At 38.8% G+C, this 27,184-nt stretch overlaps 3 protein-coding genes across 3 annotated transcripts in view; 1 reads left to right on the top strand and 2 right to left on the bottom strand.

The window, feature by feature from the left end:
- The window catches only part of LOC131881790 (uncharacterized), a 44,558-nt gene extending 38,553 nt beyond the window's left edge, over window positions 1-6,005 (top strand). Inside the window, exons 20-27 of the mRNA XM_059228746.1 lie at window positions 1,036-1,173; window positions 1,260-1,475; window positions 3,172-3,282; window positions 3,353-3,682; window positions 3,750-3,907; window positions 4,166-4,313; window positions 4,390-4,579; window positions 4,646-6,005. Of these exons, the coding sequence (XP_059084729.1) occupies window positions 1,036-1,173; window positions 1,260-1,475; window positions 3,172-3,282; window positions 3,353-3,682; window positions 3,750-3,907; window positions 4,166-4,313; window positions 4,390-4,579; window positions 4,646-5,790 (2,436 nt within the window). The 3' untranslated portion in view covers window positions 5,791-6,005. The remainder of the gene's footprint in view (window positions 1-1,035; window positions 1,174-1,259; window positions 1,476-3,171; window positions 3,283-3,352; window positions 3,683-3,749; window positions 3,908-4,165; window positions 4,314-4,389; window positions 4,580-4,645) is intronic.
- A 165-nt stretch (window positions 6,006-6,170) lies between these two features.
- On the bottom strand, window positions 6,171-19,450 carry LOC131882491 (uncharacterized). Its single transcript, XM_059229646.1, has 14 exons — window positions 18,700-19,450; window positions 16,265-16,403; window positions 16,076-16,200; window positions 15,851-16,013; window positions 15,643-15,788; window positions 15,363-15,539; window positions 15,104-15,293; window positions 13,117-13,223; window positions 11,684-11,762; window positions 7,977-8,240; window positions 7,857-7,893; window positions 7,486-7,705; window positions 6,586-6,689; window positions 6,171-6,520 (listed from the first exon to the last, which is right to left on the bottom strand). Exons 1-14 carry the CDS (start codon window positions 19,029-19,031, stop codon window positions 6,348-6,350), a joined length of 2,256 nt encoding a protein of 751 aa, XP_059085629.1. The 5' UTR covers window positions 19,032-19,450; the 3' UTR covers window positions 6,171-6,347.
- A 755-nt stretch (window positions 19,451-20,205) lies between these two features.
- Window positions 20,206-27,184, bottom strand: part of LOC131882282 (uncharacterized) — a 9,897-nt gene continuing 2,918 nt past the window's right edge. The window contains exons 2-11 of the mRNA XM_059229384.1: window positions 26,121-26,388; window positions 25,851-26,054; window positions 25,459-25,779; window positions 25,085-25,382; window positions 23,279-23,574; window positions 23,080-23,214; window positions 22,741-23,015; window positions 22,265-22,592; window positions 22,063-22,205; window positions 20,206-21,612 (exon numbers count right to left, since the gene is read on the bottom strand). Of these exons, the coding sequence (XP_059085367.1) occupies window positions 21,468-21,612; window positions 22,063-22,205; window positions 22,265-22,592; window positions 22,741-23,015; window positions 23,080-23,214; window positions 23,279-23,574; window positions 25,085-25,382; window positions 25,459-25,779; window positions 25,851-26,054; window positions 26,121-26,388 (2,413 nt within the window). The 3' untranslated portion in view covers window positions 20,206-21,467. The remainder of the gene's footprint in view (window positions 21,613-22,062; window positions 22,206-22,264; window positions 22,593-22,740; window positions 23,016-23,079; window positions 23,215-23,278; window positions 23,575-25,084; window positions 25,383-25,458; window positions 25,780-25,850; window positions 26,055-26,120; window positions 26,389-27,184) is intronic.

The raw sequence follows: 27,184 nt of genomic DNA, 5'->3' as shown, positions 1-27,184 counted from the left end.
AGGATTGAGTGAGCTCTCATATTGGGAGAGGCTAAAAAAGTTGGGACTGTACAGTGTTCAGAGAAGGTACGAAAGGTATCTGATATTGTACGTTTTCAAAGGCATTCATGAGCTTTGTCCCAACCCAGGATTTAGGGTCAATTCTAGTGACCGTAGAGGCTTAATTTGAGAGCACCTTCAAGTCCTCGAGAATCCAGGCTAGTTCGAACAATGAAGCCAACATCTCTTCTTTCTCGGGCTCCTTCATTGTTTAATTTGCTTCCCTCTAATATTGGTAGGGAATACGTAGGCCTTGTTGATACGGTAGCATCTTTCAAGTCAGACTTGGACAAATTTTTAGATAGCATTCAGATCAACCCTACATTCAAGGACTAGCTCGGTCTGCCAACTCAAATTCGTTGACAGGCCAAATATCATATAAAGATTGAAAGGTAATCAATAGACGAATAATAACCTTTCATTTTAATAGTACTAGGGATTACATTCCTTGTAGCGGTTAGAAAAGCCCGTGAAAAACCAAACCCAAAAAAAGAAAAAATGATAACAATAATAATTATGTTGGATTTGGTGACAAATTCGTCTTTTAAGAAATATTGCATTTCAAGAAAACCCCTTTACAGTAGATGGCGGTAGATTCTGAAACCTAAGAGGCGGACTTGAAAACGTCTATTGATGAGTCAGTATTCTTTGGAGAATCTAATCCAACAATTTATGCAGTAATGTACTTTGCCTGAAAAGGAAGTAAACAAGCCACTTATTAAGTGGTCTAATCTAGCCATTTTACTTCTTTTAAAAAATGCTTTGTCAAATTTCAGACAAAATTTACTTGTCAAAAGGTTCAGAGTTGTTGAGAGGCACTTTCGTCAACATGCGATTTCAACTTCTAGATATTATCCCTACACTCGATTCACCCTCATATTTGTAGACACGATTCATGAAACTTAGCAGTACCTTCCTACAATACCAGATTGTCTATTTTTAGTACCAAGAAAAGAACCAATATATGATTGGTAGCGTTTCTTTTGTTTCCCGTAGATCTCAAAATGGATTAAGACCGCAGATTTGGTCAAAGTGGAACAAGCCGTCTATCTTGGACAAGGCAAGCACATGAAAGGTCGAACAGCGTGGAACGAAGAAATGAGACATTTCCTGCAGACCGTGCCCAACATCATGGTATATTATTATCCCAACAATGAATCGCTACTTTCCGGCCTAAACCGGAGCCAGGTCATTCAAAGTCTCCCTTGTCCGCTTTTCAGGCCACCATTGATGAATTCCACAACATATCTACCCAAGGTGATGTTGAGCAACTGGAACGACTTGTGTCCTCAGATCGGAAACTGATTGGATCTCGGGACCGTTTGGGCCGTACGGCCCTGCATAAAGCAGCTCAAGCGGGACAAGTTGAGGTTGTGGAAAAGCTCTTGAACGGAGACTTGTCATCGGCGGAGGATTTGGCTCGTGCCAAGGACAAGGTAATGCAAAGGTCATTGGTGCACATTTAAGGGAGGAAGAGTGTTTTGATATTTTGAAGATCAAATTTCTTGAAGCTTTAGAATTATTGGTGTATTATTATGTCAGACATGATTTTTGACATGGTTGGGAAGGAACGACTGCACCACAACGAGAAGCTCTATTGGGCTTTTATTATCTAAAAATAGGACGGTTTATTGATTATTTGGCAATTTGAGAAATTCAGAAAACCAGCTTTAAAAGTCGCAAAAAGATGGGACATCCCAGTATATGTAACCTATATGTTGTCAAATCTTAATCCAATGAGACACAAACTCGCAAAGATTTTTAAGTAAATTAGAGGATGATGATTGATGAGTAGGAGAATCTATAGTTCTATATCGTGTGCTTTTAAATCATTGGCTTTTAACCTGCTTCTTGAATTTATAGTGAGAAAATAATAGCAGCGAACTGCTTGACTATGTAAAACCAGTTGTCAATATCTGTTAACCATAAAACAATCACAGACTCAAGGTTAAGGCGTGTCGTTGTCAAAAGGCTTTATGTACATTTTATGTGTCCTTTCATTTACTCATTCGAAGCGCCTCATTCTGTAAATAGTACTTAACTCTTTCTTTCAACGGAGGCCAGGAACGATCCAAGAAGGTCTCTCCTTCCACCTTCAGTAATTGAACTTACCCAATTCGTAATTTGTTTTTAAGAGCTCGCCTATCCACGGTGGTTAAAAAGCCTTATCAAGTTTTGACGGAAATACCCTAAAACACAACACAAACACAAACTCCTAGAAAATAAATGATGATTTCAGCATCAGAAAAGTGAAATATGATTTTCCTTTTTCATTATTACCCTCAAAATAACTCAACGTTTTTTTACTATCCTCACAACCTTTGAACTAAGGATGACTTTTTTAACCCATTTTGAAACTATTAGAACTACACCAAGTTGAAAATCAGTATCAACAAGGTCTTGTAAAAAATGAGATCAACTTGGCTGCTTGCTTGATTAATTTCAAACATTCGAGTGAGCGCACAATTGATAGCTCGTCTAACATTTGCAAAATGTGCTTTCGAAAATTTACTAATAGAGAATGTTTTCATACCATTTGAGCTATTTTTACTTGTAACAGAAAAAGTTATGATAAATCCATATGATTGGACTGCGTAGTTTGGTTCAGATGTAACGGGGGCATTTTTGAGCTAAAAATGACGAAAACTGGAACATATATTAATTTGTATTCAAGTGTTGACTTGGTATGGTCCTAATTTTCGTAAATTTTATTTTGACAGTTAGTTCAATGTTCTTTGGTATGTCAGTTTTTTATCTGAGCTAGAAATCCGTCAAGCAATAAAATCAAAGTTATTCCTTATGGTTTGGCAATGTTCTGGTTCTTTGCAAAAAATGAGTTTGTGCATTTCCATCAATACTTGATAAGATTGGCATTTGAACCTCTGTGTGAAATGAGTGAATTACTTAATCAACCATGACCATGGACCATTTGGGTTGACAATACACTTGGAGTAGGTTTTTTGCCTCTCTACCATGGTTGTCTAACAATAACATTACCAAGAAGGGACTGGTGTTTACAGAATATAATACATTCAACCTTGCACTGAAAAGAAAAAGGTTGCCTTAACACAAATCGAATTTGAATTGTTGCTTCAACATCCAGACGCACTAATTCTGAAGGATGTTACATAGGATTTGAGGACAGCAGCCCATTATGCGGCTAGATGCGACAATGCTGAGGCTCGGGATAAAATATTTGAGATCCTGGCCAAGACCGGTACAAATATTTCGGCATTGGACTCAGTGAGTAGAAAATCCCTATGACAGTTTTGGAGCTCGTGTGAAACCTTTGATTTGATTTCAATTTTCCAAGGCTGGAAAAAATCCAGAGTTTTACAAGGAAAACGATTTTATTAGCTCCAAGCCCAAACCTGAGGAAAACCCAGACGAAGAAGATCCTGAAACTGAAGTCAAAGGCTTGATAGAAGTGAATAATTTCAAGGACAACGGACATCCTCCAGAATCAGAAAATCCGAAGACGGGATACGGAGTTTCTGATGAAGAGATTGAACGGGCCGTCAAGGACACAGATTGGGAGAAAATGGTAGAACTTGTTTTGAATGGCGAAGGCGACCGACTAATGGAGCTTAACTCTGAAGATGAAGAAGTTCAAGAGTTTCTGGATAACATCCGGGCATTTCAAGTGAGGTCCCCAAGTCCGCCTTCCCCTTTGGCAGACCCTCATCTATGGCTTTATACTTTCATTCTAGGAAAAGATTTTGCTAATCAACAAGGCCGTAGAGAGTGGGTCCTTGAGGGATTTGCAAAACCATTTGGATCGTAAGAAATTTGCTTTGGCCCGTGATCGATCCACAGGGATAAATTTCCTTCAAAAGGCTATCATCCTCGGGCACGTGGACATCGTTAGGTAACCTTTATCAATCTTAAGACAAAAGGGACGTCAGTGAATTCTGCCACTTACTTGAGTCGGCACTTGACTATGATTCCGCAAAAAATGGCTCTTGTAGGTAATTTGTCTCAACTGAAGTATCATAGTGCTTCAGCCCCTTCCAGTAAAGCAAATGTCAGACATTTCAGTGCTTCTTAGCTTATGGCGGATTATCTTTGAAACACGAGGTCTGTCATGTGAGGTACAAGATGGATAGGACATACGTTGTCGTTTCAGGTATTTGGCAAGCAATTTCCCCAAAATGCTTCCTTTGGTCGATCTCGAAGGAAGAACGTCTTTGCACTACGCTAGCACAGTGAAGGATGACGGCCATTTGTACAAGCTATTGGAGTCTTGTGGATCCGATGAAAAGGCGGAAGACAAGGTGAATAGGATGATCTTCTCTTGGAACTGCATCTGACGTCCACCAAATAGGGTTGAACAAGGTCCCTTTCTTTCAGCATGGCCATTCGCCTAGATTCTATCTCAAAAACACGGATAAGCTGTCACTAAAGACGCTACAAAGTAACGTGGAACGTGCCACGTTCCATTCAGATCCTCCTCAGATCAGTCTGAATGAAGGCCTGAAGTCTAATGCTGCTAAGGCCAAGAATTGGATGGGGCATCTAGCTCATGAGATCAAATCCAAAGGTGAGCCCTTCAGCCAGGATCTGTGTCGAGAGGGACAATCCGGCTCTAACACATATAGTTTTTTAGTTCATGTTCCAGGTCTGCAAGTAAATCAGATCAACAGCTTTGATGAGGCCTACGAATCCAGTGAATACGAAGAGGATGGTTCAAAGGAAGACCAAGTGGACAACGAAACGTTGCAACGTTTAACAACAGCCTACCGTCGTCTCTTGTGGGCTCGTGACAGCCAGTCACTTTTAAAAAGATTTCTTACCCCCAAAGTATACAACCGTCTTCAAAAACGAGTCTCAACCGAGGGTGGAACTCTACTAGACGTAGTACACAGTGGGGCAGAGATTCTGGACACCACAATCGGAGTCTTGGCTCCCGATCGCGACAGTTACAAAGTATTTTGGCCACTCTTTAAACCAATCATCGCTTCCATTCACCATGTCCATGAGCCAAATCTCCATCAACCCAAACTAGCTTGGGCGGATGCCAAGAAGTTCGGGGACCTAGGCTCAAAATTAGTTCATCAAGTGGAGTTCGTGGCAGTCCGGTCCCTATCCGAATATCCGTTTGGACCGATACTCAGAGCAGAGGAGTACAGAGAAATGGAAAAGGATCTTAAACGGGCCTTTGATCGGATGGATGGAGAGTTTGAGGGCAAGTACCACCCTATCAAGAACATGACCGAAGAAACCGAACGTCATCTTAAAGACATTGACGCCTTTTTTGACAATGGAAGTCAGCTGAAAAAAGCTGGCCGTTTGTATGAAGAGTGGCCAATTGGACGCGGCATCTTCATTGCGAAAAACCTCATCATCCAAATCAACGAGTCCGAGCATCTCAAAATCATTGTCCGGGAGCTCAATGATCGCTTCCGAGATGCTTATGAGCTATTTTTGGACGTGCTTGAATTCTTTGAGGACGAGTGTCTTCGCTCCAAGTTTGCATATGATAGCAAATTGGGGTTCGTCACCCTGTCTCCCGAGTGGTTAGGAACCGGATTAAGAGTTACGATTACAGTTGAGCTGAAGCGGATCCCTGAGAAGGATTTGGAGGAGATTTGTTCCCGCTTCTACTTGGAACGAGAACCCGCGGAGGAACCAGATTTGAACGTCAAGTTCTGGAACAAGCGAACATTTGGCATATCTGAGAATCAACTCATTTCCGATGTTTTCAACGGGGTAAAACGAATCATTGAGAGGGAAATAGAAACTACCAAATAGAAAGATGCACCTTAAAAAGACATATTATGAGTGACGAGTCTTTCATTTCAATTCATTCCTTACAAGTTCTTCCATTTCCATTCTGAAGAGAAAAGTCTCCTCACAAAGAAAGGCACTTCGGGGTACAAAACTATTATCAAAATCCAGCTTGGCTTTGAATGTACAAACGCAAGTTTTCTAAAGAGATCTGAAAAAATAAAGTTCATTTCTAAGTAGTTCGAAGAATCCTCTTTATTGTTATCGGGAGTGTTGTTAGATTTTTGGGAGGAATATAACGAATTCTCATTCGCAATCCCACCACAAATTATAAAAGCTCTTGCTCCAGTTGACTTTTTACATAATTTCCTCAATATCTAAAAAATGTACAATCCAAGCATTAGTGCTCGGAAAAAATTGCCGCAAAACACCAACATTGTAAACCTATCAATTATTATTGGACTCTTACTAATTAGTTTCAAATGGAACAACAGCCTATGGTTCGTGAGAGTAAGACTATTTATTTACACCTGACAATGAGAGTTTAAAAAATATTCATCGAGGCAATATAAAAAGTAAATTTAATCCTCGACCTTGACCACAACCAAGTCTGAATCATTGATCATCGCCACTTTATCTTTTCTTTTTTTGCGGCAAATGGGCAACATGCATCGGAGTGAGAAGAAATACGCCAATTCGGCTGCACTCAAAAAGCTGAAGCCTGTACACAGGCCGATGAGACCACCAAACGAGGCTGGAATTAGAAAGGGAATGCTGTTTATCTATTCATAGGTTCACTGAATGCAATATTTAACATACCTAAAATGTTCTCCCACGAAAATAGCTCATCTGTATGGTATTTGAACACTTTCATATCTTTGTAGTACACATGGACCAGAGAGAGGTCTTCCACATCGAAGGAGCTTGTTTTGGAAAAAAGGAATATGGAACAACTAAGGCTTTTTCAAAGTAAGAATTTTGTGAAGTTATACACAGAAAGTTGTGAAGTTAATTGCATTAACAAACCATGTCACGATCTTGCCATTTCTTTTTCTCAAAATAACTGAAGCAGAAATATAATGAAAAGAAAATTGGCATACCAAACAGGTTTGAACTAAGAGAGGAAAAAATTAGGTTCATGCGCGAATTAAGCTGCACCGCAATCGATGCAAAAACTACCATGATCAGAACTCATCCAGTGTCTCCAAACTTTTCTAAGGAAAATCGTCGTTTCAACATTTTGAAATTGCATCAACGTTGATGCAAAAACATTCTAATCAAACATTAAAATATGATATATTGGCATGTCAAAAAGATATTCCAAAAAATAAAAGATTGTTGATATCAGTAAAACAGATTTTATGAAAGTGTAAATTAGTATGAATTCCAGTAGCTTAACACCTCTCTAATAACCTAAGTACATGAGGTAACTCCAGATGTACATCTGTTGTTGACCTAGTATACCTCTAACTTGTATTCAAAGGGGTCAGTTTGTGTGAAGGGGAGTTCAGTTGTTGTTTTTTATTAAAAGGCCAAAAATGGGCAATCAAAGCATAGACTCGGTATTAGATTAGAGAGTTGAAAAGCCTAAACCGTCAAAACATAAAAACTGGCCCATCTTTAGTAGTTTGCCACCAAGAATCGACAGCTGAATTGGTTTTTCCGCAATCGCTCAATTAACTGCAACATGGTGGTCAACATTTCTTTAAAAACGCTCACCTTGAAAAAAGCTGTTCCTCCCGGATTTCTTGGATCAGTTGGCTGGCCTTATTTGGGAACTTGGCCATTGATTGAGAGGCTGAATAGTGAGTTCGAGCACAAGCTGGAGGGCAATTACAGACGGCCCCACCTTTCAGTAACCGATCTTCTTGACCAGGCTCGGCCTTGGGAAACGAATCATTGGGATCGTCAGAAAAGGGGTAAATGGCATCGATAATTTCTAAGGATAGAAAACGTTAGAAATATTAAATGTAGCCAAAATACGGCCTTAATCCAAGTCAAAGATTAGGCGCAGCTTCAATTCAAGTTTTCCCTTGCAATAATGAAATGAATTTTAAAAAAATCATAACTTCTCAAAAAGTATGGCTAACTTTTGGTGCTGATGCCTAAACTCGTACAAGTTTGCATCTTGACAATTTGATGCACAGTGATAAACATTCATTGAAATAAATATCACATAAAATTGAAACATGCTGGATCCAAATGACTACAAGGGACAAAATTAATTCGCCCATAGAATTAGACCACATTCTCGGAGCAAACTGCAATGTGCACTTGCCTGTCGAGTTTGCCAAGCAATTTAGACCTTCCCAATTACATGTTGAGTTCTTCAAGAACTGGAAATCTTCCCTTTCCTTGAGAACCAAATCCAGTCTTGGATAATAGTAAGGAAGGCATCCACATTTTCGAAGTAATAACTTGGCCCGACATTCCAGTTGGCAGTTTTCTTGTGAATAGTCTTTGAATATTGTCACCTGTAAAACAAAGTATGAAATATTTTTCTAAATTTCAAACTTGCTATAACATTTATTTTCCATAGACAGATGATCCAATGTTTCTAAACACAACGACCCCCGGATCTACCGGATCGAATGGTACCAAAGCAGATTTTGAGTCCGCTCGAAATTTTCTTATATAACGCTTCAAGTCATCCTCATGGAACTATTCACGGACTTCTAGCGATGCAGACTGCGAACGAAAGTAAAAAATTCTTGTCTGGCTCTATTCCAAATAAGTACTTCATACGACCACAACATCTTGTTGAATAGATCAGGGACTCTAAAGAGAGGAAACGACACGGCTTTCCCTGGCCCGCCGTGTTAGGCCATTGGGTTATATTAAGATAGTAACTCAAGTATCAATATAGCAAGATTATCCATGCTATGTAGTATATTTAAGTGGTTTTTTTTAGTAAATAATGATCTCTTTGATATCCAACACTGTTCATATACTAAATTTTTCTGCATTAATTTTGAAAGTCAGAAGATTAAAATTGTCCTTCAAATCAGTGAAATATTGCACAAAGCTGGTTCGTGAACACGCATAGATAGAAAATCAAAACGAATCATTTTATTAATTGATGAGGAACTTACACTGACGAAATATACATGTATGGCATAGGCAATAAAAGTACATGTCCATAAATGTTAAGATATTAGAATATCTGGGATGGACAATTGATCACGTTGTCTTAATTCACACATTTAACAAAATCATCAGGCATTGGTGAAAAATGGATGAGCTAAATTGCTACTTAATAGGAAGTTTACATAAAATCAGGCATTATTTAAGGGCACAGAGTAATACCAAAGTACAGCAGACTAGATCTCAATTTGAAATTTGAACTTCTTTTTTGCAAAAGCATCCAAAATAGCCAAAATAGCCAAATAAAACTGGTGTCATAGCTCTTAAGATGTATTCTTCCATAATTATGAAGATTCAAATGAGCTTAAAGAACAATATGTAGCTCAGAGCTACAGTATGTCCAGTACTTTTGGATTGAGGGCCATTCCCAGAGTGAGAACCATAGTCTCATAACAAATTCACAAAATTGCATGAAATTTGGTCAATACGTTCCTGAAACAATTTTCCTCAAGTAATGTTATTAGCAAAACAATATTGACTGATTGTGTTTAGAGCAAACTCTTGCTTTATCAAGAAACCCTAATTAGCACTTTCCGTTTGTTGTACTTCAAGCCATGTATCAAGTCACTTTAAGTATATTTATATGCCTGGATTGAAGCACATACTGCAATGGATACAAAAATGATATCAGCCACATGTTTTGTTCAATAGTTATGCCAATAATCGACATACAATAATTTCAACACCAAAAGTTTAGGGCCTAACTTGGCGGGAAAGGTTTGATGTTTTCAAAAAAGTGGTGTTTCCTTGCTTTAGTTTTCCTGAATAGATGAACTTTGAAACGATCCACTTCACAAATAAATATCGTAAAAGCGACTTTGATTGAATTGAAGAGATCTATATTTCTTATTTTATTGCTTTAATTCGAAAATTTGCTCAGAATTGCTATGACCAAGAGCAGGCCAATTTGGCAGGAAGCTCGTTCACAGTCCAAATTTCTAGAAGTTCCTGAGCTATTCAACGTTCTACACAAACACTCTCACACTCAATTGGCTGTTCCTCAACGAAATCAAATGGCAGTAAACAGGCCAAAATACACGTAAAGAACTTTAAGGCTGAAAAATTAAGCAAAATTTGTTAAATGGATTTATGATTTTGCAATAAATTTTATATTCTGGAACTACACCTATATTTAGGTGGTTTTGTGACTTGATTTTTTTTTCTTCAAATTTTGCATGAAACTTTAGGGCACCATCTTCCAAATGAGGCATCTTCAAAATAGCTTTGACGTTAGGGTCCAACTTATGAAATGGCAGTTGTTCCTCTTCCCTTCTTTCAGGCCAATGGACTGCATTAGTTCTTGTCCTCTATTCTTGCCTGTGTCCTATGTGGTTTCAATAACTAAATATTGTACAGAAATACCTCGTGTAACCGCAGCAGAATTTGACCCCATTCAATCCACTTTTTTGTTCCCAGAGGTGTTGAAAGTAAATCTAAGTTGCGTTGACATTTAGGCTTCTATCTCAAACAAACTTCCATTCATTTTCGTGTCTTCTAGCCGAGTCTTGAGTCTTTGTTGACATTAATGACTTGAAATATCAGGTGATTGAACCTTCGGGTTATTCGAAAAATGTAACGTGATGGGCTAAAATCTCTCCAAATGCCCATCAAATCCAAAATTAGGGAACTTCCTCGCCCACCGCTAGTGGAAATGCAATACCAAATAGTTCAAGATGGAAATGTATGTTACGAGCATCATTATCATTCTACTTTTTGATCATATGATAACTGATCCAACAACGAATTAGGGTTGGCAGATCAACACCTACGTATTTCGTGAAAATATTACAGGGGAACAAATTAAACAAGAAGGAACGGTGGAGGGCTTCATTGTTTCGACTAAGTTGGTGAATTGGTCGAAATTGATCAGTTGTGAATTCCAACAGGGCTAACCATCGCACATTTCACCTAATCTAGCAATACAAAGTTCTTAGCAGGAAGATTGTCAATGTCAGTTTCAAGAAAGCTTTCTTTTGCTCAAAAACAAAATAATTTAATCACCATCATCAAACCTATTTTGAAACATATATTTCTTTGAAAAATCACTATGTGGATTATTTACTATTTCCGGTTTAGCTCAAATTGAATATCAAAATGTCAATCGTCTTTTAAATAAACTTTCCAATCATTCAATATTAAGCAAACAGAATGCACGAACGAAGATCAAATGGAGCAAGTGCACACTAAAAGTTTTTTTCACCCCAAAATTTGCAGGATGATTAAATATGGATAAGACAGTAGATCAATTTGAGACTCGTTACAGTTTTGACTTCATTGTGATTAAATGTTACCATTTTGTAACTTTTGTATTGCAGGAATCATGATGTAAAACTAGAATTAAGTACAGGGCATAAACCCTCGTAATGGCCGTTATTAGGCTCTTTTACGGTGAGATTTGTTATTCCAACAAATTTCAAATGAGCCAAAAGGACAATCAATCAGTCATCAGACGTCTGGAATTGCGGAAGAGATGATCAAGATCAATTAGTTATCCAATATCAGCAACCTCAAATATGTGTCATAAATAGTACCGACCTTTGTCAGAATTGCCAACTAATTGGAACACGATTTGATACTTGAACTGTGCTATTTGCAGGAAAATATTGTGACGGGTTTTCACTATTTCTTTGATTCATATGTGTCTACTTCGGAAATTAAGTCCCATGTTTTTCTCACAAAGTTCTAGGTTCTCTAATATTAACTTTTATATTTGAACTTCGCCTAGCATGAGTCACCCTTCACAATAGCCTAAACTCTCCAATAAAGCCCTCACCTCAGCTTGAGGAAAGCTTTTTTCATCCTCAAATAGGCAACTCCGACCTTCAAATGGAAAATCCAAGATGGCTTTGGATCTGAAACAAATAGCATTCATGATATCTTTTTCACATTTTTCCTCAACCCAATTTGGATCTTTATCTTTTTCAATTCACGACGCATTTTAGCCTTATTCCATCTACTTTTACTCAATATGTAATGATGGGATGTACGAAAATGGCTCATGTTATTTTCGAAAACTTTGTTTTTGCATGAAATGTATTTGGGGTCTTAAGTTCACACATCTAGTTTGTCACACGGATCTAACTCAAAGTGGAGGACCCCGTTGTATTGTTAAGCGCACTGCTTGTGGCAAAAACGAAATTACAGTTAGTTAATTATGAGCCGAAGCACTAGTCGAGCTGGTGAAGCACTCTTAAAAGATGTTGCTAATCATAAAGACTACAAATTAATGTGAAACTATTTTAGCATGAGGTCGGCTCATTAAAACTAAAACAGGAGAACATTCTTTTTGTATGATGTGAGTGTATTCCATCAAAATTTGACCTTTCCGAAAAATGGTATATTTTTATAAAAACATAACGAACCACCTCACACTATGCAGGAACTTCTAGAAATTTGGACTGTGAACGAGCTTCAGGAACTTCTAGAAATTTGGACTGTGAACGAGCTTCCCGCCAAATCGGCCTGCTCTTGGTCATAGCAACTCTGAGCAACTTTTCGAATTAAAGTAATAAAATAAGAAATATAGATCTCTTAAATCAAAGGCTGGTCAATTTTACAATATTTATTTGTGAAGTGGATCGTTTCAAAGTTTTTTTGTCAAAAGCTTATGTAGTTGTCCAAGAGCAGGCCGAAAATTTGAATTTTATGTTATGTTTATTACGTAACTTTGGACGTATCTCCTGAGTTCCTTAAGCATAGTTGAGGCTCAAATTTGGCCAATCAGAACTTGTGGTCGCACGAAATGCTCATCTGACATAAAGTATACGGTTTAGGAGATAAGAAAATTTTGGTTCCGTTTACAGTCCACATCTCTAGAAGTCCAATCCGTGCACTATCACACAAAACAAGAGAGTTACGTTTTTGAACAGGGCGACTATTTAAAGGAAACTTTTCCTGATTACTAACAAAATACGTTTTTTACAAACGAGATTACTAACAAAAATATATTCGCTCTTTTCACCTTTTTTTGAATCGTAGGGATGTAAATTGGGACAACCTAATGAACTAGAGTGGTCTATTTTATCCCCTAAAAACTCCCTAATGGGGAATATGTTCATCATCGCCACTCCCAAATACTGCGTAATTACTAATTAATACTGCGTTGCAGTATATTTGCTTTGCCCTTTTGCCAGAAATCTCAATCTCATTTGAAGGGACGAAAGTTTCAGATTCTTGAGTGAAATCTCCACTCAAATGAAGCCTTACCCATCGGTGTGTGAAGCGGTCAAGGAGAGGAACAGCTCTTGCCCAGGTCCAATGGCCAAAGTGTTGCCTTCTACTTCAGGATAAGCCTCAGGACTATGAATTAGCATCTGAAAGAAGAAAAAAAGCATTGAAATATGCTCGAATTTGATGTTATGAGGCTGGTCAAGGGAATGTATTGTTTGAATGTGAGATTGCCTCAGGAAAGAAGTATTCTGACTCATAGTATATCAATTTGTTTACATGAATAGAGTTATTTATTATTAGTGTTTTTCATTGCTAAAGTTGGCTCAATTGTTGATGTGGATATAATTTAGAAGCCCCATTCTCCAAGTTCAAGTAAATTAGAAACACAGTCAGGGAAATTTGAAAGTGGGCAATGTTATTCAAATGTCCGCGTGAATTACCACTGATGTGACGAGCTCTTGACGCATGAATCCATAGCTGAAGCAAAGCTCTGGATTAGAAAGTAGCGTCATCTGACTCGAGCGCCACCTGTCATCGCCAAACTTATGAGAGTAACCAACTATTGCGAACAGATCAAAAACATTTATTCTTTTTTTAAGATATTGATTTACATAAATTCCAAATATCCCACTGATTTCGTTGTTTAATGTTTGACCAAAATGACGAAATGCGACAAATGGCCAAGGAACGGGGCTTTAGTAACGCTACCAGTAACGCGTTACGTTTGTGCAAAAGTAACCGTATCGGTAACAGAACGGTTTTTTAGCTCTCCCGTTACCGTTACTTTCTTCTTTTTAAATGAGGAAAAGAAAAAATTATAGACATTTCCTCCCAGATTTTTCCATGAAAAGAAAGAAGAAAAAATACTTTTTTAACATAAAAATGTTAAATAAAAGTGACAAAAGAATAAAACCACAGAACCCTTCATTTCACTGCACTTCATATTTACGAAACGTTAAAAAATCGCATCAAACGGTTTTTTGCACTTTCTGCAAAAGTAATGGTAACGGTAATGTGTTATTTTTCTTTAAAAAAAAAGCACTGGTAACGGGTTACATGTTCTTAAGAGCATTATTTTTTCTCAGTAACGGTTCAAGCCCTTCCAAGGAATATACGTACATAACAACATACGAGTATACCATACCATTTGGCATGTGAATTGAGATCTTGTCAGCATTTTCACCTCTACCATATTTCAAGCATGCAATGCTTAAGGTCATGTTCTTGTAATGGATAATTTTGGGATCGGTTTTAACGATAGCAGAGCCGGTAGATGTTGCCACTTTGTAATTTAGTGCTTTGTTTCAAAGGCTTCAAAAGCTTGACTCGTCCCGTCAGTAGTGACGACCTTTGCATTTCTAGCTTTTAACAATAAAAACTTAAAGCCCTTTTTCTGGTTCAAAGAAACCTGTAAAGGTTACACAACAATTAACACCCACTCACATTTTGCTGTACACAATGATTTGAATTTGATTGAGGACCAATGCAAATGTGGACTGACAGCCTCAAGGAGCATTTTCATCATTTAGAATTTTTCACATTAAGTCTGAGAGAAAAGATTTAAAAAACGTTACTTTTCGATGTGGTGAGAGCTGATTCTTTCCAAACGACTTGTGACATATCTTTAAACAAAATAACAAGATGAAAAAAAATGTACAAAACGTATTTTTATTGATCAAGTATCCAAATGGAAGAAATGCCCTCTCATCTAAATTTGAATAACTTTGACCGATATTTATTATTATAGCAACTGTTCTACTAAAAACGCAGAATGGCTCCATCTATTTGCATGAACTTTTGCATTTTAAACCTATTGGGCATATTTGTCGAATTTGGTGTAATAGTAAGAGTAATGAAGTGGTTATCACTTTTACAAATCAAAAAATTTATTAGGCTATCAGACGATGGGCCTCTCCTTCCATTGAGCATTGAAATTCAACCACTGTTGAGATGTAGCATTTCTTTCTTTTGATTTTTTCCGTGAGTTAGCTATGCTGTTCCAGGACGACCTATTGTTTTTTACCTTAAAGCCAATAAAATCGTCTGTTGTAACGAAATAGTCGTCAGATTTGGAATCCAGTAAAATGGTAAGTCCTCGGCGATAGTTGGCGCTGTTGAGTCTACGGATGGTGCTTTGGGGGCTACCAAATCTCATTTGCGCTTCATTTTCTGTTGCGGAGGAATTTCTTGCAGCCCCCTCACGTTCATCTAATCTGAGATATTTGGTGATATCCTAATTAGTAACATTCTCCTGAGTTAGTATAAATGCCAAAGTTATTTACCTTTGAGGCAATTCCAGAGCGGGCTCCTCCACAAAAATACCTTCATTTGTTACCGCGCTTACTTGCAAGTTTTCCTCTGGCATGTGCTCGGGCATGAACTCGCCAAGCCCACCCGTCAATCGGTGAGTTCCAATCTCGGATAAATCATGCTTGGCCAGGATGTCCTTGACCACAGAGCTTGAAAGAGAATACTAATCGTTATAAGGTTGGGTGAGTAAACTATCGGAACCTTGAATTTCAATCCCCGAAACCTCGTCAAAAAACCCATTCGATAACTTACAAATCAATGCTCTCGCTGAGTTTGATAGCGTTAAAGGTGCAACAGAAGCCATCATTAGTTTTCCGGACTTCAAATATGCTGGCGCAATTGTTGATCTGGCCTTGCCACCAACAACGAAGAATCAGTTCATCGCAACTGGGCATAACCTAGAGAACCAAGTTTGCTTGCATTCAAATACTTTACTTTAATTACTTTATTGCTTCAGTACCTCGGCCATGAGCTTCGTGAGCTTCGTCATTCCAATGAGTTCAATGACCTGTTGAAGATCTTGGTACTTGTCCATATCAACCCCATTCATGCTTTTGAAGTGAACCATCATCTCAATCAAACGCTTCAAATTGTTTTGACTTATTCCATAGTCGTTTTTCCATCTGCAATGATTTTTTTCCAATTAAACACATTATTTACCATACCTTTTCGGGAAACTATTTACCCCTGTTTTCTGTACACATCTTCAAACTTGGATCTAACCACTTTGTTGGCCGGGCAAACCGTTACAGCTGGAAAATCAATCTCCCATACTGGATGATCCGTAGAATCCAAGGTCGTAATTGTTGGCTAGAAGTGACATCATGTGATATCAATAACGATTGTAAGCTTTTTTGTGATGTTTTTAACTCACTTTTTCATTCCATTTGGCCCAAATAGGATAGATGAAATAAATGGTGAGCACAAAGCCCATGGTGCAAAGAAAGACCCACAGAATTCGCTCAGTCCAATGACGGCCGTCCTCGGTGATGTATCGAAGGCCATGAAGAGAACTAAAAGATAGATTGTAGAGTCAAAACGAAGATTTCAATGATCAATTGGGATTATTAGTTTTTGGCCTTCAATGTGGTATGATCTATTCAGAATCAATATGGAATACAACCTAGCAGCAACCATATATTGGAGGGTTTTACGGAACTACAAAATGTTTTATGTTAGAACACAACATATCATAACCTTTTCTCAGTGCATTTATTTATTGCGTCTCAGTAAAAGGAAATGACAATACAAATGGAATTGAGACAAAAAATACAACGGCTTTGGTCAACAACATGAAAATTTTATTTAATGTCAAGATAAGTGACTAATTTTTATTTCACGTGGCACTTCATGTTAAAAATTTTACTCTGCAATTACGCGTACATCGGCAATTTAATGAGTATAAACGAGTTGAAACGAAGAAAGTTGGCACTTAGGTAATTGATATTATCGCGCAAGATGTGCATCCTGGTGTCTTTTTCTTTTTTCAAAGTTGCTATTAAGGCTATGGTAGTGCTGAAAAAAGGTATTAACGACCCAAGCAAACTTTTTTGCTGGCATTTTATCCTTCCTTAGGTCTGCAATCCCCAGCAGAATAAAATGAAGCATTTACAATAATTACCTACGCATTATATTCCTATGACCTCAAATCTAGCAAAAGGAAAATGTTTACTTTAATTTGACAATCAATATGAACTATTAAGTGTGCTTTGAAGAAATGAGTCTAAAAAGTACACATAACGTTATCTTATTTCCCTGGTATGAGTCTTGATCAAAGAACAAAATAATCTGAAGACTTTTGAAAATTTGGGTTCTTTGAAAAGTGGGCGTTAAAGCATAGATCGTTAACGAACGACGTTGAACTTTTGTATGGATGAAGAGAAAATAACAATGTGAAGTATTGGAATATTTTGGCTCAGTTTCAAAATATTGCTTGAGTCAACAAGCCGGTAAATCAAAATTAATGGCAAATCTAATCTTTGCCCAGTGCAGGTTGGCTCTGATGTTTGTTTGAATTCTCCCTCCACAAAACGCCCAAAATCAGGGTGCCGCACTACATTTTTCCTTGAATTTCTTTTCCATCGCATGACTAGTTGTTGACAGCTGTTCTAGTTTTTGGACACAAGAACTTCCGTTTAAATTTTGATTCCTTAAAAGTATTCCAGATCAACCCTGCATTCAAGGGCTAACTCGGTCTGTCAAGTCAAATTAGCTAATTTACCAATGGACATTTAGAATTAAACTGGTGATAAACAGTAGTATTAAGATGGAAGATTATAATTCTAAGATTATAATTTTCTGTAGATTTTTTACAGCTAATAAGCATTACACTACTCTAGCAGTTCCAGAAGGAAAAATCATATTTCTTATCTAAATTTAATTTTATCAACTGACTTGGCAGCAAGAGTTGAAGTCCGACTTAGAAAATGTTACAGGATCAGCGCTTAGGTATTCCACATGAATATTAGAGGGGCGCAAATTAAGCAATGATGAAGCCCAGGAAAGGAGACAGGCGGGCTTCATTGTATAAATAAAACTGGTTGATTTTTCGGCAAGGATTAAACTGTCAATTTCAACATTGTTCTACAATGTTCTTCTTGTCCATTGCAAATAATGATTGTACTAGTCATCTCCCAAAAGGTCCTTCCAAAAGGGAAAGTAAGTACCCCATGTTCCTGGCGTATCAAGTGTTAGTCATCTCCTTAGCCCACAATTCATCATAATATTTTGGTGGTCGGTCTAAAGTGGTAGGCGAACAATGTAAATTCCAATGGTCTAAAAATGTAAAAAAACGTGAGATTCTTGATAACAAAAACCAAGGAGTCCAAGATCGATCCCTTATGCTCAGATTTTGAAAATGTTTGTTCATTCTAAAAAAATCACATTCCTGAGTGTCATTTGTCGATCTAGAGCTATATCAACGTCAATTAGAGGAGTGGACCCCCACTGCTCGGCAGTTTACAAATTTGTCCATGTTGCTTCGTCCGCGTCTCGTGTAAAGTAAGGAGTTATCAATTTGAGCTGAAAAAATACGATTTTTGACATTTAATTGATTCGGTGCACTCGGCTAAAAATGAGTGAAATGAATCTTGGTGTCTCCAAAACTTTTAGACAAGTTAATCCTTGCTCAAACTGCAATTTTTGCCTCTCTACTAGGAAAATGGAAAGGTCAGGGATCAACGGGTCTGGTATTTCTTGTACACATTTAGTTACTATTTTGAGTAAATACAACCATGCTAATAAAAAAATCGCCGAAGTTGATGAAATTGTGCACTTTTCTTTGAACAACTTGATTTGGTTACCACCCACCTGGATTCGCAATACTCCTTTACAATGGAGATACACGGGACGTTGGCACAGCAACATTGATCCAGTTCTTTAATCCGAATGGCGATGGCGTGCCCGGGATTGGAGAGAAAAAACGGGTTCCATTTAGCCTGATCCTTCTCATGAGCGTTGGAATCTGGGCCGCCCATCGCCACGGGAGGTGGGCCTTGACTGGAGGCGGAATCAATCTCACCCACATCCTGTTTAGAGGATCTTGGCTTCTCAGATTTTCCTCGGTTTTGAGTGACCGGATCCTCTGGCATTCTGGCGATGACTAGCACGTTTCTCACGATATGGAACTGTTGTTGAACCATGGATTGACCTAGAAATCCCCTTCAATTAGTGCCTTAATCTTGGGAAAGAGGAGAATTTCTTTCCTGTCCACAAACTGCGCGAGTGTGAGAACTTCCGGAGGTCACTAGAGCATGGGATGGTCTTTACTACAATGGTAGTTCCATTCAAATAGTGATTGGAAACGGCTTAGAAGCGACCAGAAACGCCCATAGTGGCCATATTTTTTTTTTTTTGTGCGGACTTCCTTACCGCTACCGGGATTGGAATCCCAGCAGTTCAAGACGAGAAGATTATTTATTTTACTTGACTTTTATTTATATATATTATTTGATCGACCAACGAATTGGAGTTGGCTGATCTGGCTAATCCTTGAATATAAGGTTGATCCGGAATTTTAGTCAAAAACTTGTCCAAGTCTGACTTAAATCTTGCTACTGGATCAACCCGTACATAAACCCTACGAATATTTGAGGGCAGCAAATTGAACAATGAAACAATGCAGTACGATTTTTATTGAACGCCACTTTATAGAATACTCAAAGACTAGCTGAATAGGGGAGGTTAGCAGGGATAAAAATGATCATTTTGTCATGATTTTTCAACGGAGAGGTTGCGTGTTTATCTGTTACTCTGAGGGAACAATGGCGCAACAAACATTGCTTCCCAGCAAAACTTAGTCAAGTGCCCAAGAAGTTTGCAAAGTGACGGGATATAAGTTATTTCCTCGCATAAGACTTAAGAAACACATATCAGGAAAAAATAAAGCGAAGGAAATTAAGCACTGAAAACTAAATATTAAACGAAGTTTAATTTGCCAGTGCCCACTATGACCAAGTATGGATAAATGTTAAGCACACACTATCAAGGTGAGTGAAAGTCTGGGCCCAGTTGTGGTTAGCAGTAACGGGATGGAAAAGTGGGTCAAGTTCCATATCATTTTGTTCCAAATTGCTCAACTAATGGATACTTGTGGCTTGGCCATTTTTCCATACCAAAGGTTGCTTCCAGAACCAAGTATCCTGCGGTCGGACCGCCACTGAGAATGGTTTGATTAACAATGCTTGGGAGTAGTTCATCGTTTTATGTGGGTCCGTCATTTATATAGACTTCAATAACAGTATGTGAGGTTAAACCCACATCCCCATTCAACAATTTTGACCTGGAACACAATGACGAGTGCATCTGAATATGTGGAAAATTGGTACATTGTCTTTATTTGATAACATACGAAAATGCTACATATGTTACAAAGCAAGTTATGATATGTGATTAGTTCTTGGCTATGCCAGATGTTTGTACATAGTTAGAGGCACTTTGAATGCAATAAACTTTGACTAAGCTAGACAAGTTTTTGGTGGACGCAATTTTACTAAAGGGACTTGCATCATCGATAGCTTTTAAGGAATACATTTCTATGTTTCGAATCTTTTACACGCACTAGGAAACAGAAACACCGTGGTTATGGGTTGAAATAAATCATTGCAGTTATGATGGATGAAAGGTTATTTGACGCCAGCATCATGATCAAAAGAGGTTCAACTTTCGTTAGTCTTTTTATACGTTTGTGCAATTTTATCGAGCAAGGAGAATAATTCATCTTCCAATTTGCGCTCTATGTCTCGATTGGCCACGTCGCTCATTGTTGTCTTAGGCAAATCAGTCTTCGTCTCAAGTGTCGTTCCCACAGGGTCATCCAATTCATTCGACGTGCTGGCACTTAATATCTCATGTGGCAATAATGGTCCATTATACTCTGAATTAGATGCTGGAATAGGATCCAAAAAGTGTCCTTCAGTGCTCAGTGAACTTTCTTTCCGGACCAAAGTTGGAACTTGTTGGGTTGTTCCGATTGAAATTAAGTTGGTTATTTTGGGAACCATGGAGGATTTTGAGGTGGTGTGAGTAGTAGTTTGAACCAGTTGCTTTAATGTGATGACTGGAACAACTGTTGGTTTGAGAGTCGTTGACTTTTGGGGATGAGGCATTCTAAAAGTTGGGCTCAAGGTAGGCAAATCTGTCGGTGGGAACTCATCGTCGTCAATTCGTCGGAAAACACTATATTCGTCCGATTCCTTCGAAGTTGGTGTAGCTTCAATCCAAATTGGAAAAATTGAATAAGGCGTGACGACATTCCAATCAAGAGTTGTTCCAACCGTCGAAGTTTTGGCAGACTGACGAAAGTTTTTCCCATGTCCCAAGGGAATATCAGCGAGTTCAAATTTCTCCAAGACATCAAATTGCTTCCCTCGAATAGGTGTGGGCAAAGGTTTGGGTGTGGTAGGAATAGGGATGCTAGGAGTGGCGTTTTGAGCCTTGAGCTCGGTGGTGTTCACGGTAAATTTGTGGACCGAGAGCACCAGACCCATGGGTTGAATGAAGCCATAGATCATGATCATGACGAAGATGGTGATAACGAAGAAGAGCACTAAGACGAAAATAATGGCGACGTGGCGTTGTCAGATGCGCTCGCGAAGCTCGTCTTGGAGAAGTTGAGCCTTGGTGAAGGCCAAAGACTGCCAATTCGAGGAAGCATACGAGTAAGTTGAATCACTCACATCACTATTACTGCTACCACGAGCCCGACCAGAAATCAAACTTCGCCTGAAATGGGAACAACAAGGTTTGCTTGATTGTGTACGATCCAAAGGGATCGAAGTTTCAAATTTGATGACTTTGAACCGTTTTGACTACCTTTTTGGCTTTAATCTTCTTTGAGTTTTAGGAAGTCGTATCATATTTAATTTTTCACTAACCCAAACCAATAGCTAAACAAGGGACAGAAAAAGGACATCCAACTCAACCCTTTTAAAAAGGGACTGCATATGTGTTTGTATGAGATTACTGCTCAGGTAAATGTTCGTTTTCACCAACCTGTGGGAATACATTAACTTTTAGTACCGAGTAAAAAGACCATTTTTTTTACAAAACATGACTGGACTTCATGGGAAATCATTCCCAAGCATCGGCTGAAAATCAGCAAAAAGAAAAAAATACAACAACCACTGTGAAAAGTAGATTTAACTTCGTCACAAGCTTCAAAGTCTAGTCTACCTCCGATCTCTTCCAGTTTGGGAGCTTCCAGTGGATGTTGATAAGGAAGTATTTGAAGGGCTGTCTGCTGTTGTCAAGCCTGATAACAGCTCATCCTCTTCGTGATATTCATCCTCCTCCTCCTCCTCCTCTAAAATGTCATCCTATAGGGAACAGGAATCAAAATCGTGCCACATAACAGAGTTTGGAACATGTTCCTTACTACTCCATACAAATCCCCCGACTCATGCGAAGAAGATCTCGTGGAAGAATATCCGGCATCTCGTGCTCGCACAAACTGGCCTCGCCGTTCGGCCGAGCTAATGTGAGACACCGTCCTGGAACTTCTTCCCGAGTTGGAAATGGTTCCATTGGAACGGGATCTGGCACTGGAAGAGCCTCGGGTGGTGAAGGAAGAGGTTTGATGGACTTGATTGGGACTTCTTTCACTTGGGTTTGTGGTCTGGGATCTTGATCCACTGGAGCGACTAATTCTGGAGGGGGTGGTGCGAGTATAGAAACTGGTTGAAGAGCGTTGATCTTTGGGGCTTCTGTTGATGAAAGACTGAATGAAAAGGAGAGAAACTTGGCACTAAATACATTCCTGTTGCATTCGCGATGAAAGATAGTGGATGCAAAAGTAAACAGTTTCACAGAGACATTGAAAATAGATGAACTCCATGAGAAAGCAAGACTTACCTTTGTCCGCACCTTGAGGGAGGCAATTCCATCATAAGAATGCCAGATCCTGAATCTTCGTCATCGGAACCATTGGGAATTTCTATCATGTCCACTTCACTCAAGGGAGAGCTTTCGCTCACAACATCTTCAAGATCTCGATTGATACCATCTTCTTCATCCACATCCTCCTCAAATGCATCGTCACCTTCATCACTATCCTCGTCTTCCTCAATATCTGATGGAAATGAGCCATTCAGATTCTCTGGTGGGACATGGAGCTCAATGATGTCGACCTAGGAAACCGATCAAAACACCATAATGCCTTCTGAAGGGTGACTAAAGTTTTCTGTTCCTCACTTCTTCATCCATTGGATCACTCTGACCGTCGGACTCCCCTTCAAGATCATTCATCACTCCTGCATCGTTGTCCAAGTCGACCGTCTTGCTCCGCGTCTTCATATTCAAAGGTGTTCCACTTGATCCATTTGGAACCTTGAATGATTCAAAACAAAGCCAACGTAAATAAATCAAAGCCTCATGCATTCTACCACCTCACCTTTGAGTACTTCCAGCCCTGTGAGGAGCAATCCGACACTTTGGTCTTTCCAGATTCAAGTGGAGCATTGACACGTCGAGCACTACTCGTTCCACTTGCTGACTTCCGCCCGGATTTCGTCACGGAAGGTAAAGAGCTAGGCGACGATTTCTGGGCTAACATCCCGGCTTTCCGTCTTCTATCATTGGGCCGAACCCGATTGGGTGCAGGAGAGTTGCTGCCCATGGAACCGCCGTCCTCTGTGGAGAAGGTTTTGTTCCTGCCACTAGATGTTCCACGGCTTTGGCGGCTCGAATCTATTTGCACATTCCGAAGGCACATTAGAATGCTAATCCGTTGGTGCGATAAGGTCATTAATTCTAGCCTGTTTTCAACATGTGCTAAAACAGCAATGTCTATCAGTAGGTTCTTTGATGACTAGAACTGATATTTTCTTGAAGGTTTGGGGGTCGGAAAAATGTGTGATCATTGAAGTAAAGTTTCTTTCTTTTGTGGCATAAGTGCCCAAAAATCTTGGAAAATATTCGAAGAATGTGTAACATCGAAAAAGCGTGTTACAAAACACAAATCATTCAAGAATTGAGGGTAAAACCCCAAATATAGCTCATCCTCAAAACTTGGTTCTCACATTACTTAAACAGTTGCATTGTCAGAACATTAATGACTTAAGTTGCATCGATTTGTATTGAAAATAGCGAAGAGGACAATTTGACCAAAGCCATCTCCATCTACCGGTCAAAGAGCAACTTTTTTAAAAAGTGCTTTGTTTAAAAAGCCAAATTTCGGTCAATTCCGGGTGAAACAGGTTTTAACCTACATGCCGTGTGGTCAAAGGATGGTTAACCCATGAACCATTGTAATGTGGAGCCAAGTAAACGCATTGAGTTTTTCTTCACATACAGGGTCGTTCATATCAAACAATACACAATATCTAAAGCTTTAAAAAGCACTTTTTTGTAACAAGGCTTGGGATTTTCAAATTACGCTTCATAATCTTCAAGGTGTGGTGATTGAAAAAACAAAAATAAGTTTAACAGGAAGCAATGCAAAGAACCTGTTTCAAAATGGATGAGACATATTTGCCAATAATTAAACTCTGATGTAGCTGTTTCAACACAATGATATCTCCAGATTCCCCCCCACTTCAGTCAAATGACAGTCTGTCTATTAGGACATTGAAGCAGGAAAGGAAAATGACGTCACCCAAATTTGGGGAGTTACTTGCACTTTTGAGGCTTAACAGTTCTCTCTTAAGGGATTGACTTAGAGTTCCAGTTCATCTATCCGTAAAAGGAATGGTTCATGTAGTATTGCATTTTAATAAACTGTCATAGTATTACTCATTAACATGCCAAAAATTAACTTTTAAGCTGAAAAAAGCTATTTCTGGACTTAGTTTTCCTACTCTAGAATGTTCTATTTATACAATAAAAATTTTGAAACCCTAATATTGCCCAATGAACCTTGGGGTTTTTAGTACCTCTACTGTATTGAATAACATTACCATCCATATTCTGGTGATTTGTGGTTAAGCTAACTTATTGTTACATTTGTTATAATGAACAAATATTTTCCTGAATTAAGGTGTTCAATTCGACATGGGGATATCAAAAGGGGGAAAAATACTTCTGGTAACTCCCAAGATGATTGTTAGATGGCAAGGCAATTGCACGATGGTAACGTGCCTTCCGTAGTCCGATTATCGTGATTTCTGATTTTCATGTATAAAGAATTATTGATCCAACTGATATAACACTACTAAACCCGGAATGTATCTTTTTCATTAGTAAGCGGAAGGGCTCAAACCTGCGGAAGATAATTTCGAGTTGCTGTTTCCACCGCCGGCTAAATTGATGCCTGAGCTCCCGCTCTCCTTTATTCTCGATCGCTTCTCTTTGGACGTGGATCTGGGCTCTTTGGGAGACTTGTTTTTTCTTTCTCCTTTCGAAGTGGATCCACCTCCTCCACTTCTTTTGGGTCGGGTTGGTTTTGGTAGCAGATCCGGTTTCATCACCCTCCGTTTCATGAGCTTCTTCTTGGCAGCCTCTTCCTCCTTCTTCATAGCTTCTTTTTTCTCCAATTGAACCACAAACAAGCGGTAAAACTAAGCAATAAAATTCAAATAAAACGAACCAAAATCCGGGTTTGGGTGGGACCAATTTGTAGAATGAACCGCTTACTTGAAGTGTGATAACCAGGGTGTTTTTACAAGTGAAGAAGATGTTCATGTACGAGATCAGTCTGTAGTAAGCAATGAGCATCACTCGAAACACAAAGAAAGGAGCATCTTGGAGGATAATGTTAATGAGTATGCCCCAAACATCTATGGAACAACAGATCTCTTTGGCACGTTCCAACTTTTTGGGTTTCTGATCCTCTTGTGTGATCCGGGTTTTCCTTCCTTTCGTGGCGGTTAAAACAAACGTGAATTGAAGCAAACTCCAGGACCAAATGGATAGAACCATAACACATAGAACCTTGTTGGTGTTCACTTTTTCATCCTGGTTTGAAGATAAAAAGGCATGGTTAGACACATTTTGGATAAAGATGCAGGCGAAAAAACATGGCTCACCTTGAACGAGTCAAAAAATTCGATAATATCCGCTGCAGTTCCAATGTAGACCAACAAGAGTTGCGACAACTGATCTCGAGTTAAATCACCTTTTGGGAGCATCCAACGACCGATGATGAGAATTAGCATCAGAAATTGCTCGATGATCACCACCAAAGTGTCATTATCGACTTGGATTGGTATGTTCTCGAGGTCTAATGGAATCTGGAACGTTTGAAACCCATTTTTGCTGCAATGCTTCTCTTATATGGCGGTTCAAATGGATCATACCCCAACATTTTTAAGAACATCCAAATTGGCTCTGGTCTGATTTAGCGAAGTCGCATTTTCCGAGCTGTTGAAATTAACATTCAACGCATTGATCAAAGGTGACTCCGTGCTCTCAAGTGGAGGTTCCGTGATTGTGGTGATGTCGATAGCTCCGGAGAGACTGATGGCTGCGTTCTTTTTGGCCAACCTCGTATCTAACTTGTCCAGTTCAATCAGCCAAATTGATGGGCACACTGAGGCCAGATATAGGAACACTGATGGGCAAAACCTGGATTGAAACACAATTCTTTACAATTTTCATTTAAGACATCTTTAGAGTGGTAGTAACAAAGTTCCTTTGATTTATGCGGGTTTTCAAAAAACGAATTGTAATCGTTTAAAAATATGTTGAAAAATGTATTTAAAAAATCTGTTCTTCTTTCGGGCTCCTTCATTGTTTAATCAGCTCATCTCACACATTCGTAGGAAATACATAAGAGTTAATCCGGTAGCATCCTTGTGTGGTGTGCCAGAATGGGCACATTGAGAATAAAAGCAGTCTTTACTGAGAATTTAGTGTTATTGGGGGGTCCTGCACTTTAAACCAGACTAGGACAATTATGTGGTCAAAGTTCCTGATCAACCCTATGTTCAAGGGCTAACCAGATCTGACAACTTTTAATTCTGTGGAGGGTCAGATGTCACATGAATATAAAGTTAAGTGATGTAAATAAATAAAAATATTCTTTCTTGTAGCAACTGAAGGAAACCTGAAGCTTTTTGGGCAATCCTCTCAGATGTTGCCGAAATTCGAACCAAGACAATGATTAACAAACAAAACGAGTGGGCCCCTTGTTAAGATGTGCAGTATGTCCAGACATTGAGTTCCGCATCTTTTATTTGCTCTAAAACTGTCAGGATAGATCCCATGAGTTAGGCTATTATTTACTTAAGTAGTCACACCAAGTTCAATACAATTTCTGAGAGGATTGGTCGCACTTTGATATGACTTACATATATATATATATATATANCTTTACTGAGAATTTAGTGTTATTGGGGGGTCCTGCACTTTAAACCAGACT

This window comes from Tigriopus californicus, chromosome 6 (assembly GCF_007210705.1).
Source record: "Tigriopus californicus strain San Diego chromosome 6, Tcal_SD_v2.1, whole genome shotgun sequence".
Taxonomy (NCBI): domain Eukaryota; kingdom Metazoa; phylum Arthropoda; class Copepoda; order Harpacticoida; family Harpacticidae; genus Tigriopus; species Tigriopus californicus.
Note: the sequence above shows the minus strand (reverse complement) of the source record. Positions and strands in the feature narration are given on the sequence as shown.

Coding starts and splice junctions, on each gene's coding strand:
- LOC131882491 (XM_059229646.1), bottom strand. CDS start 19,031: ATGGTTCAACAACAGTTCCATATCGTGAGAAACGTGCTAGTCATCGCC. Junction 15,540..15,642: donor CTCAGCGAGAGCATTGATTT/GTAAGTTATCGA, acceptor TTCTCTTTCAAG/CTCTGTGGTCAAGGACATCC. Junction 7,894..7,976: donor GCGAATTAATTTTGTCCCTT/GTAGTCATTTGG, acceptor CAAATTGTCAAG/ATGCAAACTTGTACGAGTTT.